The sequence below is a fragment of the Rhinolophus ferrumequinum genome, chromosome 16, assembly GCF_004115265.2.
Source record: "Rhinolophus ferrumequinum isolate MPI-CBG mRhiFer1 chromosome 16, mRhiFer1_v1.p, whole genome shotgun sequence".
Lineage (NCBI taxonomy): Eukaryota > Metazoa > Chordata > Mammalia > Chiroptera > Rhinolophidae > Rhinolophus > Rhinolophus ferrumequinum.
The window spans coordinates 28,385,488-28,402,586 of record NC_046299.1 but is presented as its reverse complement, the minus strand read 5'-3'; the positions used below and the strand labels follow the sequence as shown (position 1 = coordinate 28,402,586).

The 17,099-nt window shown below is 40.8% G+C and overlaps 1 protein-coding gene across 3 annotated transcripts in view; it reads left to right on the top strand.

Moving 5' to 3' along the window:
* PLCE1 (phospholipase C epsilon 1) overlaps positions 1-9,739 on the top strand; it is a 302,602-nt gene extending 292,863 nt beyond the window's left edge. For all 3 annotated transcript variants that reach the window (XM_033130698.1, XM_033130697.1, XM_033130699.1), the window contains 4 exons: positions 3,816-3,974; positions 5,736-5,954; positions 6,285-6,496; positions 8,988-9,739. In XM_033130698.1, coding sequence (XP_032986589.1) covers positions 3,816-3,974; positions 5,736-5,954; positions 6,285-6,473 — 567 coding nt within the window. In that variant the 3' untranslated portion in view covers positions 6,474-6,496; positions 8,988-9,739. The remainder of the gene's footprint in view (positions 1-3,815; positions 3,975-5,735; positions 5,955-6,284; positions 6,497-8,987) is intronic.
* The last annotated feature ends 7,360 nt before the right edge of the window (positions 9,740-17,099 follow it).

The following is a 17,099-nucleotide window of genomic DNA, read 5'->3' as shown; positions in this document are numbered from 1 at the left end:
TTCTTTACACACGTCCTCAGCTGCGTGTCCAGTATTTTATTTGTATGTGTGAAAAGACGTTGTTGTGAGCGTCACAGAACTGTGTAATGCAAGGCCTGTAGGCATTTTGCATTTGGGGGCTGGTTGCCTTCCTGTTAGTGCCTGTTAAATTGTAGCTAATAAAAGGTTCTGTGTGTGTACGTAAAACAACAGTATTTCTTCGACATTTCATCACATCACACAAAGTAAGAATAATCTCTCAGCTTTGGTCAGAATTCATACAAAATTACATTCTGTTCACTAATATTCCCGCGATGGTTCCCATGAAGGAAACAAGTCCCGTGACTTCGTGTCGACTCCAGAGTGGTTGGCTCCTGTTGGGGTGTGTTGATGGAACCCTTTTTTGTTTCTGAATACGTGCACACTAACTAAACTGCCATTTTTAAAAATGATGGTAAATTTAAAACATAAGGTTATTGCTCCAGCATTGACAACCATGCCTCATGATATGTCAATAACCAAGCAGTTGAGTCCATTCAACAATTCGATTAAATAAATACTTATTGAACACCTGATAGGTGCCAGGCCCTGTTGTGGGCACAGGATCTGCTCCTTTGGGGCGTGTAACGGAGCATGGCTGGTCAAATGCCCACCTGTGGTCTTTGCTTGTTGGGACACAGTGGAGACGATAAAGAGCCCACTTTTAGCAACATGTGTTACTTTTTCATTCTGTACTTAACTGTGAACATGGCCTGCGGCCTCTGCAGAACTCCAGCATCTCCTCTGCGACCCAGAGCCACTGCCTCCTTCCCTCCTGGCCTTGCTTTAGACCATAAAATGACACTTCATGTAAGCAAAAAAATGTCATTGTCTCCCAGCTTTCTCTCCCTACAAAGCATGCAAACCGCTAAACCAGAGAAAAGGCAGTGCTAATAACAGCTTTCTGAGAAAAATACCACGGGGCCACCTGGACTTGTGAAGCTGTCTTTAATTTCTCTCTCATTTTTTTTCCTATTTCTAATTGTCTTTGCCATGTGTAAAAACGTATCCTGTAAGTGACAATTTCAGTGAATTCTTGGAATCATTTAGTTGCATAATGATTTACGGTGTTTACAGCTCTCCAGCACTCTCTATTTTGAATGATCTCATGATACAATGGAAACCATTCTCCACAAAATAAGGAAACGAGGTTCAGAGAGGTTAAATCACAACAGGGTGAGAAGTAGAAAGAACTGGAGTCTCATGGCTTCCAGCTCAGTGTTGTTTCCACCATCCCCTGCGGCCCAGGCTGGCGTGTCAATCCTCCTAGATCATCCACGCCCAGCACTGTGGGAGGCAGTGGGCAGGAGGAAACGTGAGCGGGCTGTTGAGTGGGCCTTTCTCATATGGTTGGAAGGACTGGGGCAGTTAGGGAAGTCCACGTGCAATTTAAAATGTATACGACAACAGGCAGTAGTTATCTCAGCACTAAATGTTTAACAAGGGCTGGTGGAAGAGAAACATTCTGAAGAAAAAGGGGGACAAATAAGCAGAGAAGGCAAACAAGCATTTTCTGATTAGTGGAATACAGCCATCTCCTTTATATGCCTTTGTTGGGAGGAGATTTTTGAAACAACTGAAATGTATCTCAAAAGATAACAAATCACATTTAATGTATCTAGGTTTACCCGGTGCATAGTGGCACACAGTACAGATTTACTGGTGGGATAAATGAATTCAACAATTATTGAATGCAAGCAGACACTAGAATAGTTGATAGATTAGGGTTGTAAGTATTTTCATTTATTTTACTCTGTGGAACTACTAAGATATATAAGCAGTTTGCCCATATGTTAGAAGTCCCCACACCGCTATCTGTGACCTGTCAAGCTGGCAAATATCACATCTTCCTGTGGTCAGTATGCCCTCTGACACCTGCTGGATTTCAAATCAAACATGACTCTGCCACATATTAAGCGACCTTGGAGAGTTCATCTGACTCCTGTAAACCTCTGTGCCCTAATGTGTAAAATCTGTAATAGAAACTACCCTGCTTGACTCAAAAGACTGTCAAGATACTCATGCCAAACACGTTGACAATTCGTAGGGAAATGCTTAGTAAACTGTAAAGGGCTATACAAGTGATGGCTACTGTTACGATCGTTACCTGTGGCTTCCATTGCAGCTGAAAATTCCTTAAAAATAAGTAAGCTCTGAGTGGGGTTCTAAGGAACTCCTTTAAAAATAAAAGTGCATGGCTGTCAGGATAGTTTATGTGGCAGTTAGAACCTTTTTTGGTTTTTGCTTGCTTGCTTCCTGGTTTTCAGGGCCCTGCAAATTATGTCGTGTGAATTACCACCCAACCCCACTCCCTGAGGTTAAGTATATTGTGGTCAATGCAGTAAAATCTGTAGGAATTGACATGAAATGACGACCACAATATTTTAAGTGGGGAGAAAAAACAAGGTGTAGAACAGTGTAGATAGTCACGTACAAACTCATTTTATGTAATAAAAATAGACAATAACTCTCCCCCACCCACCCGTAATATAATGAATGGGGTCCAAAATCTTCAGTCATGTAAACTGTAGGGACCACGACTGCAAGATTAATGAAATGATTGGGGTGAGTCTGTTTGGCTGGTGGCATGAAGCTCGGGGAGCTACTAGTCCTTTCTGGTCCTGGCTAGTTTGGTGCCACCTGGTGGCAGTTGTCCATTTTGACTTTAATATTAATGGGGACAATTCTGGGTCCCGAGGCTGTGGAGTTTTCAGGACAGTGATGATTCTTGGGTTCTTCTGGCTGGTTAACACCACTGCAGTGGCCTGATCTGAGGGCATGAGGCTAGCAGAATGCTGGGATCGGAGGACCTTCCTGCCAAATCCTCGCTTCCTGAGATGGGGTGCCTCGTGCTTACTTGCCTTGCCTCTCCTTCCCCATCCTGCCCCTCACGCTACCCTCATTTGAGAATGGGGTTAACAAACAGGAGCCATTTGACAATCACATTTTATCTAAATTCACATAATTCTAGGGTTTCATTGTACATATCTATTCACATACACAAAAATACATTTGTATATCCATAGCAGATGTTTAGAAGGATGTATAACCTAACAGTGTTTTTTATGGAGAATGAGAGAGAGAAGGAAAAAGAGTGAGAGTGGGAAGATATTGATATATTTCTGTAATGTTTGAAAATGTTTAATAAGATACATATGTCTATAGCTATATCTAACTATATTATACATATATATAGGAAAAATTGTATATGTAAAATTCACTGGAAGCCAACTCACCAAAAGCCAATCAACCTGATGACCAATTCTCATAATTATTATTTTTTCAATATCCATTCCAATGTGCCTTACTTCCAGCCATAGTTTTAGCCTTTTGACTGTGGATTTTGTTCTTCTAGCCTGGCTATGAATGCCAGTCTCACATTTCAGATGCCTAGCATTTCTTATGAGAATGGGTGTGTTTTCTCTTACATTTGATTTACTATGTTCTTATATGGCTTTCGGTATTTGCCAAATGGTATAGTACCATTTTACAAATGTATCTACAATTGATCTGGACTCACACTCCACAGCTACAAGTAGAAGCAGGTCTACTGGCTTTTCCTGGGCCAGACCTTATCGGTTTGTTAACATCAGCAGAAACACTTGCAGAACTTTCTTTCTCTAAGGCATGTATGTCCTCTTAGCATCATTTATGAGATATAAACTAGTATGTTCAATACAAAGCTAAGGAGTTGTGTCACAATGGCAAGACACGGCTCAAATTTTTGTTGTGTTGTCCTTCCCTTATTCTGTATCATCTCACCACTTACTCATACTTTTGTTCTTTTTATAACATAGAACCTAGAAGAGAAAAGCCTTGTTCAGGATGACAAAGAGGTGATCCTGAGCTCGGAGGAGGAGAGTTTCTTTGTCCAGGTGCATGACGTTTCTCCAGAACAACCTCGAACAGTCATCAAAGCACCTCGCGTCAGCACCGCGCAGGACGTCATTCAGCAGGTCAAAGCCCCTCCCTTCCCCTCAGTCCTGTCCTCAGTGTAAATTAGTGGGACAGATCAGATGTCAGCTCATTTTAGGAATGAAGTTCTAGGCCAATGGGGATCTGAGAAAGGAGAGTATGCCTCTTCAGGCTGGAAAATATTACCGTGTTTCCCTGAAAATAAGCCCTAGCCGGACCATCAGCTCTAAGGCGTCTTTTGGAACAAAAATTAGTATAAGACCCGGTCTTATTTTAATATAAGACCTGGTATAATATAATATAATATAATATAATATAATATAATATAATATAATATAATATAATATAATACCTGGTCTTATATTAATTTTTGCTCCAAAAGATGCATTAAAGCTGATGGTCCAGCTAGGTCTTATTTTCAGGGAAACACAGTAGCTCATCCCTTCAACAGATACTTCCCTAGTGTCTGCTCTGAGTCAGGCTCTCTATGCAGCACTAATAATGCATTTAGGAGGCAGCTGTGCAGAGTAATTTCATGGTACCAGAAATGCCTAAGCCAATACCTAATGAGCATCTCTCAAGGTCCATCAGAGGACAAGCAGGAGGCCTGCTCTGCCCCTCCCCTCCTCTGTGGCATGCGTCTCTGTGTACAGTTGCAGAGAACTGTATTTCCTTTCTTTGAAGCCTTGTCAGGCTTTGTGTTTGTTAAACACCCACTTGAGAAGTGGTATGGCATAATGGTTAATTAACACAGACTCTACTAGATCCAGTAGCTCCAGATCGAAATCCCAGCTCTACTTTACAAGCTCTGAGATCTTAGGCAAGTTATTTAATATCTGTACCTTAGTTCTAGTGGTGTACTGGTAAACTGGCTTCTTAAAAAAAATTTTTTTTAACACTAAAAATTAAAAAACAAAGCTCTGATTTGCAGTGTTTGCCAGTTTCTGTTGTATAAATACTCCCACCCTGGTTTCACTAACGCACTCCAGCTGGCTCCAGCATGCTGCTATGTGGTAAGTTACCACACAGACACCATGGAGATAGTATAATAGAACTTCCCTCACAGAGTTGTGATTATTAAGTCAGTAAATATATGTGAGCTGTATAATGCCTCATACATAAGCACTGTTTAAATGCTATTGGCTATTATTGCATGGCAATTTGGTTAATATTAACCTCCGTAATAGGTTTTGAATTCCAAGAGTGCCCAGATGTATGTTTCTGTTGTGCACTTTTGTGTCTCCAAAGTATAATACAGTATCTGGGACACAATAGGCCCTAACTAAACATTTGATGCGTGGACAAATACATAAGTGAGAGATAATCTTGTACTAAATGAGAAGTGAAACCGAGTACATTTTAAAATGTACTTCAACTTCTAAGACTCTGGTGCAGCGGCAGCGAAGTGGGACAGAGAGGCGTCTGAGGGTCAGGATTCAGGCCCCTCAGTGTCTGCGTGACGTTGGTATCTCTGAGCCTCGGTGCACAGACTGCCCAGTTCAAGTCGTTATTCTATTACTTCTCAGCTGTGCATCCTCTGGCATCTGCTTCAGTTCCCAGTCTGGAATGGGTATAATAATACCTAAATCACGGACTGTTGTGAAGCTACATGAGGTAATGTAGGAAACTACGTGATAAGCTACAACCACCCAAGTGTAAAATGAGGAGTGGATGACAGGATCGGAAAAAGCCGCTCCATCTCTAAAAGTTGATGAGTTTTCCACTTTCAGGTTTCATTTACAATGGATGCAGGTGTTGGAGACACTGAGGCTTTATCCAGTTTATCCTAATTCATCTTTCAGACCTTGTGCAAAGCCAAATACTCCTATAGCATCCTGAGCAACCCCAACCCGAGCGACTATGTGCTTCTGGAAGAGGTGGTGAAAGACACTTCGAACAAGAAGTCTGCCACCGCGAAGTCCTCGCAGCGGGTCCTTTTGGATCAGGAGTGTGTGTTTCAAGCCCAAAGCAAGTGGAGAGGTGCAGGAAAATTCATCCTGAAGCTAAAAGAGCAGGTGCAGGTAAAAGTCTTGGTGTTTTTCTCTCTTCACTAATTATTCGATATTCATAATTACGCTGTAATCAGACGTGGGAGATAATGAAATCTCGGAAAAGGTTTCTGAGTCAAGGAATTTAGCAGTGAGAAAAATGTTTGGCTTTGTTTTCACTGTGGGAAAATAAAAGTATTCCCCTCTGGGGTTAAGCAGTCCTGAGCGGGGAGTCCCTCAGCCTTTCTTTCCAAAGCAATCCTGACAGGAGAGGGAAGGGCTCTTTCTGACATCATGTCAGGTAACAGAGGGCCTTGCCTTGGCTTTATCCTAGTACCAATGGAGAGTTCTTGTTTTCCACAGGCATCCCGAGAGGACAAAAGAAAAGGCATTTCTTTTGCAAGTGAATTCAAGAAGTTCACCAAGTCAACGAAACAGTCCCGAGGAGTCCCATCACCTTCTCAGGTCTTGGCCTCAGACAGCATCCAAAACAAGGAGGAAAAACCTGTGGGAGGCTTGTCCTCCAGTGACGCGATAGACTATCGACCGTGACCACGGGTAGCATGTTTTACCAGGTACATGAAGTCAGTGCACTGTTCAGAAACAAGTCAACTTACACTGCTTTGTAAGGCATAGTTTGCGCAGTATCTTTTGTCTTTTCCGAATGGACGATGTCCCCTAAGGGAGGTAGGCATGGTGCCAAAACAAGAAATGTGCTCTGAAGATAAGTGTACCTTCAGCATTTAAACGTTAGACCTCCTTATTCTGTAGATAACTCAACAAAGGCCCCCAGAGGACAGCCAATTTGCCCAAGCTACTACATCAGCCTTATTTCATCAGATACTGAACTGTCTTAATTATTGGTAACTCACATAAATACTCTTGAGGGGCTGCTTTCAGCTTTCAATCCTTTGGATTTATATAGTTTTATGGTATTACGATTTAGGTTTGATTCGGCCTCACCCACCTCAACTCCTTCCGCCTCATTTAAAAAATAAAAATGTGTCATTCAGGGCAGGATGATTAAGAAGAAAGCAAAATAACAGAACTGCAATAAATGAGGCCTTTGGTTGCCAGCCCCACCGGTTGGTATTCACATGCAGGGTAACTTTCATTCTACCTTAAAACAAATTACTTAGATGGAACCTGAATTGTTTTAAAGCAGCAGGTGAGGAAACCAAACATAGATTTCTTCTTTTCACTTAGTTTCTTAATGAACCCAAGGGATTATGAAAGCCTCCTTTTTACCTATTGTGTTGTAGTTCTAAGATTTAAAATGCAGAAGAGACAAAAATAAAAAATAAAAGTCACACGAGACCAGCAGCACAGGGAAGTTCACTGTTGCTTACACAGCAGAGCGTCATGATCTGTCTGTCTCAATCTGGAATTTCTTACATAGAATTGTAGAAGCTCACACTCAAATAATTCATTGATCCCTCTTCACAGGGCCAACTGTGATGTATAACAGCCCAAAAGAAAGGCCCGATACGTTAAGCCCATGTTTCTACATTTAAGAAGAAACTCCTAAACTAATTGGTGCCCGCACTACACTTACAAAGCTCTTGCCAAAACAACAGACAAAGCCAAATACAGGAAATCACCTCCTCCAGAATATCTGCACATCCAGCTACTCTTGACAGTCAGAGTGGTGTAGGTTCTGTAAGCAAAGGCTCATCAGAAAGAAAGGCTGCATGGCGCAGTCCACACCACATCGCATCAGCTAATAGTGAATATGCACAGTGCTGAAGCTACGGGCTGCCCAGACCCTGAGAAGCTTCAGCACCCTTTCTCCATTGTTGGGATTCAGTTGGGATCCCAATGTTTTTAAGTTCCAAACTCACTTCTTTTTCTGCCCTGTGTCACTGAGACAACCGGTGCCTTCTCCAAAAGCCATGAACTTTCGGACTAAGCACCAATGTTGAGCCTCTAACTTAGAAAATGACTCACCATTGTAGAGGGTCAGGCTGAAAGGATCATAATTTAAAATACTGTTTTCTGTATCAAGAATTTAGCATCAAATAAATCATAGGGGTGATAATGTTATACATATCTCTGTATTATAACCTCTGTCGTGATATAGTGAATTTATACTCTGCACATAAGCCCTCATTGTGCTACAAGATTACATTAAGTACATAAGAACACAACTCCACCAGAAATCTGACTTAAAAATAAGATGCTTATATATGGTGATAGAAGGAGAACTGACTCTGGGTGGTGAACACACAATGTGATACCTAGATGATGTATTACAGAATTGTACACCTGAAATCTATGTAACTTTACTAACAATTGTCACCCCAATAAACTTTAATTAAAAAATAAAAATAATAATAATATGCTTGCTATAATGAGCATTACCAATTGCTTATATTTTAGGAGAGAGTAGGGAGGATAGTTGTGATTTAAACGAATGCCCTTGGACTCAATTTTCCTGTAGCAAGAAAACTTTCAGAATCATCCAGCTGACCTCGACTTTGCTTAAACTTGGGGAAGCTTCTCTTTAAAAATTGCGTACATCTATGGGAATATACAGCCCATGTTAAGAACTAATTTACAAATGGTATATCCAAGAGAGAGCACTTGTGAAAAAGGAAAGGCCTTTCTGGACATGCTAGAAGAAAACAAGTTTAGTATTTTTACTGCTTTTTGAGTAACATATTTCATGTATTTATTCTAAAAATTTTTACCTCTAAAGTTTCAAGTGTTAACCCTTTGTAATACTCTAAGAATTTCTAAACAATTATTTACCTTACTTTTATTGGAAGTAATATAGTTGTTGGAGAATTCCACCTTTTTAAAAAGAAGTGGAACAGTTTGATTGTGCTTTAAAAAGTCTTTCTAAAGAATATGGTGTTCCAAGACAGAAATGGGCTAATATCCCACCTCCTAGGGACATCATGTTACAACATTGTGAGTTTATAGGAAATAGTCTCGTACCAAACCCAGCCACCAGAACTGTGGGTTACTGTTGGTCAAAGGACACTAAACCCTTGCTGCGTTGTAAATGTGTCTGCTCCTTCATTTACAATATATTAATAAGCCTATATGTATACAACTTTACAGGTGGTGATCTTTGGGCAAGAAGTTCAAGTCAAGAACGAACATGGTGGAAACAAATATAATTTCCTTGTTTTCATTCGACTTAAAACTGGAAATTGATGATTTCTGAACCGAAGCCTTCTTCACACATGACGTGAATCCCACACTGAGGACAAGCAAAATGGCACAGGGCTAGTTACCAACCATTTTCCTGGTGAATGACGCAAAGAAGCCCAGGAGATTCCCATTTCACACACACAAAAAAACCCATTGCTAAGCTTGCAATAATTGACTTAGAACAGGTGTCAGCAAACTGACTGTAAAGGGCCAGACAGTAACTATTTTAGGCCTTATGGGCCATACGGTCTCTGTTGCAACTACTCAGCTCAGCTGTCATAGTGCAAAAGCAGCCGTAGAAAATAACACATGAATAAGCATGGCTGGGTTCCAATAGAACTACTTATAGACACTGAAATTGGAATTTCGTATAATTTTCGTATATCACAAATATTCCTTTTTGGATTTTTTTCTCAATCATTTAAAAATGTAAAAACTATTCTTAATTCAGGAGCCACACCAAAACAGGTGGCAGGCTGAATTTAGCCCAAGGGCCATAGTTTGCTGACTTGACTTAGAAAACGGGGACTAAAAGGCACAGAGGTCTGAAAACAAGCAAGCTAGTTTAGTCATACATTTTAAGGCTGAGCATTGGAAGCTTCTGGGCATTGCAAATGTAAATATGTCCCATAAGATTCATTAAAGAGTAATGCAATTTAGTTTCTATATTGTGTACCATAGTATACTCTTCTTTAGATTTCTTTTTACGTATAGAATGATTTGGCGTCTTTTGTTTTTGTTTTTTTAAGTTTATTGCTTATATATTCACAGATTATTCCACTTTTGGTTTTTACAAAATTAATTTAGAATAACGTGTAATTTAATATCTACTGAGTTGTGACATCTTAACAAAAAAACTTAACCATTTTTTAAAGCAAAAGTAGATTGTGTTGGTGTTTAAATTTATTTATTTTGCAAGGTTTGTACTTACACTGTACTTATATATTTATTATACAGAGCTTTCTTGATATTGCTTATGAATTGGAAACATTAGTGGTTCTATCTCACTATTTGAAGACAAATCTCATAAAAAGAAAATGTATGCTCTGAAATGGGCCAGAATTTCATGTAAAAAAGCTTCATTTTCACCTCTGATTCACTGAAGAGCTACTGATCCAAGTCATACTTACCACTTAATATAAATTATTTTTAAAACTTTGCAGCGGAAAACTATCATGTTAAGTGTAAAGCATTCTTATTCTTGGTATGGAGCAAATTATAACTTTTAAAATGAAATATGTGTTCCTCTAAAGTAAAATCCAAATTTTATCTTTCTATTGATATTAAAATTTGACATTTTTTTTCCAAATTATAAAACACACTAAAAATCCTAAACTTTGCTTTGAGAAGTTTTTTTACCAATTAAAAAAAAAAAGAATAAAACAATCCCCAAATTCTTTGCATATTCTAGAAACAGAAGTGTTCAAAATATACTACCCACCTTTCATGTTATTGGAAGTTCTTACTGACTCAAAAAGCTTTAATGCTATAAGAACCACCATTTGCTTTTCTGCAGAATTCAAGCTATTCCAATTTGATGTACTGTGCTACAGGTTTCTTTTTATTTTTTTAAAGATTTTATTAAAATATAGCTAACAGTTTCAGGTATATACCATGGTTATTCAACATTTATATACCTGAAGTAGTGATCACCATGATAAGTCCAGCAACGATCGGACACTGTACCAAGCTATCACAATATTATTGACTATATTCTCTATGCTGTGCATTATATCTCCATGACTTATTTGTTTTATACCTGGAAATTTGGACCTCTTATTCCCCTTCACCTTTTCCCCCCTTTTTTAATTTTTCAATTACAAAGTAACATTCAATATTACTTTGTATTAATTTCAGGTGTTACAGCATAGTGGGTAGACATTTACGTAATTTAAGAAGTGATCCCCTGACTAGTCTAGTACCCACCTGGCACTATACAGTTATTACCATATTATTGACTATATTCCTTATGCTTCACTTTACACCCCCATGACTATTTTGTAACTATCAGTTTATACTTCTTAATCCCTTCGCCTTTTTCACCCTGTCCCCAAACCTCTCCCATCTATCACCCTGATAAATCTAGTACCTGACACCATAGATAGTTACTACAATATTATTGACTGTATCCCTTATGCTATACCCTACATCCCCATGACTACTGTGTAACCAATTTGTACTTCTTAAACCCTTTTCACCCACACCCTCAAGCCCCCTCCCTTCTGGCAATCATCAAAATGTTTTCTGTATCTATGAGTTTGTTTCTGTTTTATTTTGTTCTTTACATTCCATGTATAAGCAAAATCACATTGCATCTGTCTTTCTCTGTCTGACATACTCCACTCAGCAGAATATCCTCCAGGTCCATCCATGCTGCCGCAGATGGCAAGAACCCATTCCTTTCCAAGGCTGAATAATATTCCATTGTATATATGTACCACCTCCTCTATCCATTCATCCATCAACAGACACCCAAGCTGCCTCCACATCTTGGCCATTGTAAACAATGTTGCAATGAACAAATGGATGCATGTGTCCCCTTGAAGGAGCATTTGGGTTTCTTCAGATAAATATCCTGAAGTGGAATCCTTTTTTGTCTCTTGTTATAGACTTTATTTTAAAGTCTATTTTGTCTGATATAAGTATTGCTACCCCAGATTTTTTTTTTCATTTCCATTTTCATGAAATATCTTTTTCCATCCTTTTACTTTCTGTGTGTCTTTCAAACTGAAGTCTTTTGTAGGCAGCATATGTAAGGGTCTTGTTTTCTTATCCACTCAGTCCTCCTATGAGCATTTAATCCATTTACATTGAAAATAATTGGTGATAGATATGTACCTATTGCCATTTTATTATTCATAATTTTGATCTTTTTTTTCATATAGAAGTCCCTCTAAGAGTCCTTGTAATACTGGTTTGGTGGTGATGAATTCCTTTAGCTTTTTCTTGTCTGGGAAGCATTACTATTCTAAATGATAGGTTTGCTGGGTAAGTAATTTTGGTTGTAGGTCCTTGCTTTTCATTACGGTGGAGTATTTTGTGCCAATCCTTTCTGGACTGCAAAGTTTCTATTGAGAAGTCAGCTGACAATCTTATGGGGCTTCCCTTATAATATACTGGTTGCCTTTCTCTTGCTGCTTTTAGGATTCTCTTAACCTTTGCCATTCTAATGTGTCTTTGTGTGGGCCTCTTTGGGTTCATTTTGTTTGGGACTATGTGCTTCCTGGACTTGTATGTCTATTTCCTTCGCCAGGTAGGGAAAATTTTCAGTTGTTATTTCTTCAAATAGATTCTCAATCCCTTAATTTCTCTCCTCCTTCTGGAACCCCTATGATGCAAATGTTGTTACACCTGATGTTGTCCCAGAGGTCTCTTAAATTATCCTCATTATTTCGGATTCTTTTATCTTTTTGCTGTTCTGCTGATTGGGTGTTTTCTGCTACCTTGTCTTCTAAATCACTTATTCAGTTCTCTGCTTCATCTAGTATGCTGATGATTCCTTCTAGTGTATTCTTCATTTCAGTTATTTTATTCTTCACTTCTGACTCATTCTTTTTTATGGTTTCTATGTCCCTTTTAGGTTTCCTATCTCTTTGTTGAAGTTCTAAGTTCCTTGAGCATCCTTATAACCATTGTTTTGAACTCTATCTGGTAGGTTGCTTGCCTCCATTTTGTTTAGTTCTTTTTCTGGAGTTTTCTCCCGTGCTTTCATTTGGGATGTATTTCTTTGTTTCCTCATTTGGGATGCCTTTCTGTTCCTATGAATTAGGTAGATCTGCTAGTGCCCCAATCTTGGCCAGGTGTCCTTATGTAGTAGGTGCCCTGTGGGGCCCAGTGGCACAATTTCCCTGGTCACCTCTTCCAGGTGCCCCAGAACTGTCCCTTGTGTGGGATGTGTTGCCCTCGTCATAGGGTTGAGCCTTGGTTGTTATATGCATGCCAGTGGTTGGGACTGACCTTCAGGCTGACTGGCAGTGCGGTTTGGCCATGTTCACAGCTTACAGGCTGCTGTGCAGGGTGGGGCTTAACCCACTGAATGGGATTTGCCCCAGCAGGCTCTGGTGCCTGTTGAGACTGCCCTTTAGGTGTACCACTTGTGGGGCTAATTGGTCAGTGCTCTGCTGTAGTCTGAAGCCAACCTCCAAGTCTGTTAGTTCTGGGGCCTCTTGGGAGGGGCTCTGCTGCAGACGCAGGTCAGCCACTGTCTGTGACTGGCCAGGGACTACCTGGTAAGAGCTACAAAGTGATCTTCAGTTGTTCACTACCTGTGCTAACCCTGAAGGTGCGTGGGAGGCCATGCTGCAAACCGAGGATGTCCGCCACCAGTACCAGGCCTAGGGTAGCTCTGCAAAATGCCAGGACATCCCGAGGCCAGCTCTCACCTGTCAGCTCCCGTAAGGTTCAGCCACTGATAAAGTATTGTGTGGTAAAGCATTGTGTGGTACACGAGTTGAGTGAGACAAAGTCTCAGGGAGTCACTAGAGTGGGAAGAGTTGTGGTCACCAGGTTAATGTAGATTCTGGTTCGGTGCCAGTGCTGAGCCTGGAGTGACTCAGCAAGTCTCAGAGCACACGGAGGCCAGTCCCACATGGGGCTCGTAGACCCTGAGTTTTCCAAGAAAAAGTGCAATGCAGGCAGGACTGGCTGTGCCGAGAAAGTGCCTCCAGCACTGGGGGAGGTGGGTGGGGCAGGGCCCCAGTGGAGCTCACCAGACCAATGAGATTCAGATTTGGCCGTAAACGTAGGGGGCGGGCTCAACACAGGGAAAATGGCGGCCAACTGCAGGCTGCACGGAAGGACCCCACACAGAGATAATGGCGACTGTCCTCCAGTCCTTGCTAAAGCCACACAACTCAGTCTGCCCCCCGTATGTCTCCAACACCCCCCCGAGATACTGTCCCTCTGCTGGAGCCCAAGGTAAGTGCCCGTGAGTGAGTCTGTGCGTGGACCGTTTAAGAGGACGAGGATGCCTGGGTTTCCCAGTGCTTTCTGTCCCACCCAGCTGGTTGGAATCCCCACTGTTTTTTCACAGCTGGATGTTGTGGGGGGCTCTGCTTCCTGGCACCAGTACGCTGGGCTGAGGAGGCCAGTGTGGGGCTGCGGTCTCTCACTCCTCCAGGGGGATCCTCTGCGGCCAGGATGTCCCTTCTGATTCTCAACACCACACGCAGGTGTGAGGCATGCCCGTTCCGCGTCTCTACCATGCCTATCAGTCTCAGTGTGGCTTCTTCATATCCTTAGCTATAAAACATCTGTTCAGCAGATTTCAGATGGTTCTCCAGGTTGATTGTTCTATAATTCAGTTGTAATTTTAATTTGTTCATGGAAAGAAGCAGGCACAATGTTTATCTACTCCACCATCTACAGGTTTCTTTTTAAATCAGATAATTCTGTAACAAATGCACATGCTGCCTCGTTTTAAAAAGTGTTCCAGGATCATTTTATGAAGCTTCTACAAACTAATCAGAATTCTCCCCTCTGGTTCCGCTTACCATGTACTGAAAACTGAGTTGCTATCTAATTAGAGTCAAAATGAAAACTGCAGAGTAATGAGATGAAAAGCAAAACTAGTCTCCCCAGGTTTATCATTTGGCCTTGACTCTTTTTAAGCTCCACCCTACCCCACCCCGCAGCCTTTAACATAGTTGATTTGGCTTCAGCACAGAACCTAAAATTTATCTAAGATTGTGAGACTAGCTTTCAGTGAGTGAGTGAACCCAGCCTAGTGCCTGCGTTGCAACCCAACTTGGTTGTTCATTCCATTTTGAGGTAAAAGGACATACTCTACTGTATTTGAGTCTTTGGGGTTTTAGGAAGGACACATTGCTCAAAAATATAAAGGGTCTATTCTACTATTAAAAACTAACCAGCACCAATCTGGTGTTTGCCAAAAATATGAACTTTTTGTTTATGGCTTATCTGAATGATACAGCTATATTAGTACGTATACCAAATGAAAGAAATCATCCTATTATTTAGAATGCATATAAAATAGCCACCCAGAATATACCCATTACCACTTCATACTTTTCAGACTACTAAAAATCTGTGTAGCAACCTTTATCCTTAAAGTTCATGTGGAAAAGAATCTAAATATGGAAGCTGGGCTTATTATGCAAGATTTGAGGGGAAAATATTTTAAGTCACTTGTGGGGACAGAGCCCCAAAAAGCAGTTTCCAGGCTCTCAGCCTCACATAGAAAGGTGCTGGCTCAGGTAGTAAATGGCCATCAGCTGTGGCTAGTTGGCCATCAGCTGTAACCAGTGAGCCATTGGCCACTAATATAACTGCCATGGCTAGGCTAGCAAAAAATGGGGGCTGGCAAGAAGATGGTCGCTGAGCCTGCAAGCGGCGCAGTGAGGGTTGAGAATTGTGTGGCTCCTGTTTCCTGTGTCTCCAACCCAGCTGCCAGCGAGAGTACAGTGGTGTGACTCCCCTACCTATGGCTCCGTGGGTGTTCCTTTTTGGCCTCACCATATCCTGTGTTCTTATGTGGGGAGCGGGAGCAGAGACCCCGCATGACACCCTGCATGACATCGCTTCACTAAAAAGGAAAGGAACATGAATTCTGTCACTGTTAGGTGGTGCCAACTTTTAAAAAAATCTACAGCTGGCAAGAAAGGATTCAAGTAGGAATCCATTGTGATCTGTGATGCTGGAAGAAATAGATTAACTTCCTCTCAGTCATCTGTTCATCTGGAATTGGTGGTTTTGCAAAACATAAAATTACAAGATGGTGGTAAGGAATTGAGGGTAAGTTTGAAGAAAAATCTGTAGGAAGTAACACTATTTGGGCAGAATACCTCTTTTATTTCTTGAAGGAATACCTCTTTTTCATGTCATCCTTAGCAAGTAAAAGTTATTTATAAATTCTTTATTTGGGAGTAAATATGGAGTCTAGATTTGACAAAAGTGAATTTTTAATCAAATTGGTTTTTAATCACATTTGCTTCCATACAGAGGTTTCCCATCTTGATAGCTGCAGACACTGGAGGCTCATTAATAAAAGTGGGTCTCCCCTGCCACTACATATGTACTCTTTTTAACTACATCGTCCCCTTCCTCTGTTCTCTCCCCTTCCACTATCTCTGTCAACCTCTACTCCTCTGCCCGGACCCCACAGGCCTTGCTTCATTCTGAAAAATAATCAGCTTGCATACTGGTCTGGTAAAATTAAATTACCTATAAAACAAAAAGTTCCACCAGTCTGCTCCCATGCCAATATAAGAGTACAATTTTCCTGGCTGGAGTCTTATACTTGGCAGAGTGAGAGCCAGCCTACGGGGAAAGTGCTCTCTAGATGGCTGCCTCTGACCCCTTTCAGTTTCTTCTCTCAACCAGCAGTGAGGCAAGAAGAGGTGAATACTGGACCCTCCAAAAAGTTATTACAAAAGGAAGACTTCCTCTTACACAAAGTCCAGACTTGGGGCAACATTTCCATAATATAGTACATTAACAATTTACGTGTTCTCTGCCATCTCTATGTACCAACTTCCTAAAAGCAATCCTTGGCTGATGACTAAGTCTCCTGACAGGAATACCGGAATGTTTTTGAAATACCTGCTGAACCTCTGTAATTATCAAGCTATTCGTACACATCTCTTAGATCCAAAACATACTACGCTCAAGCCTGCCATCAAGCAGGCCTCTGAAACCTTCCCTATTCCAGATGACACAGGTCTCTGAACTTTGCAACAACTCACTCTGACACTGAACTAGGTAATGTTGTATTTTTTAAAGGTGTGTGAATGATTGGACTCAGCATGGAAGATCATGGAAGACTGAGGCTATGTCTTATGCCCATTATTATTACCCCATTTCACTTTTAAGTACCTACCACAGTGCTAGGCACAAAGTAGGTGTTCAGTATTTGTCTAGTTAAAAAAATAGTAAGGCTGTAGCTCAGTATAGCCTCGTGGTTTGGGTGTGCGTGTGTGTGTGTGTTATTAATGACTATGATACTCAATTCTGAAAACGAAACTCATCAATACAAAGCTATACAGTTAATGCACAAATATA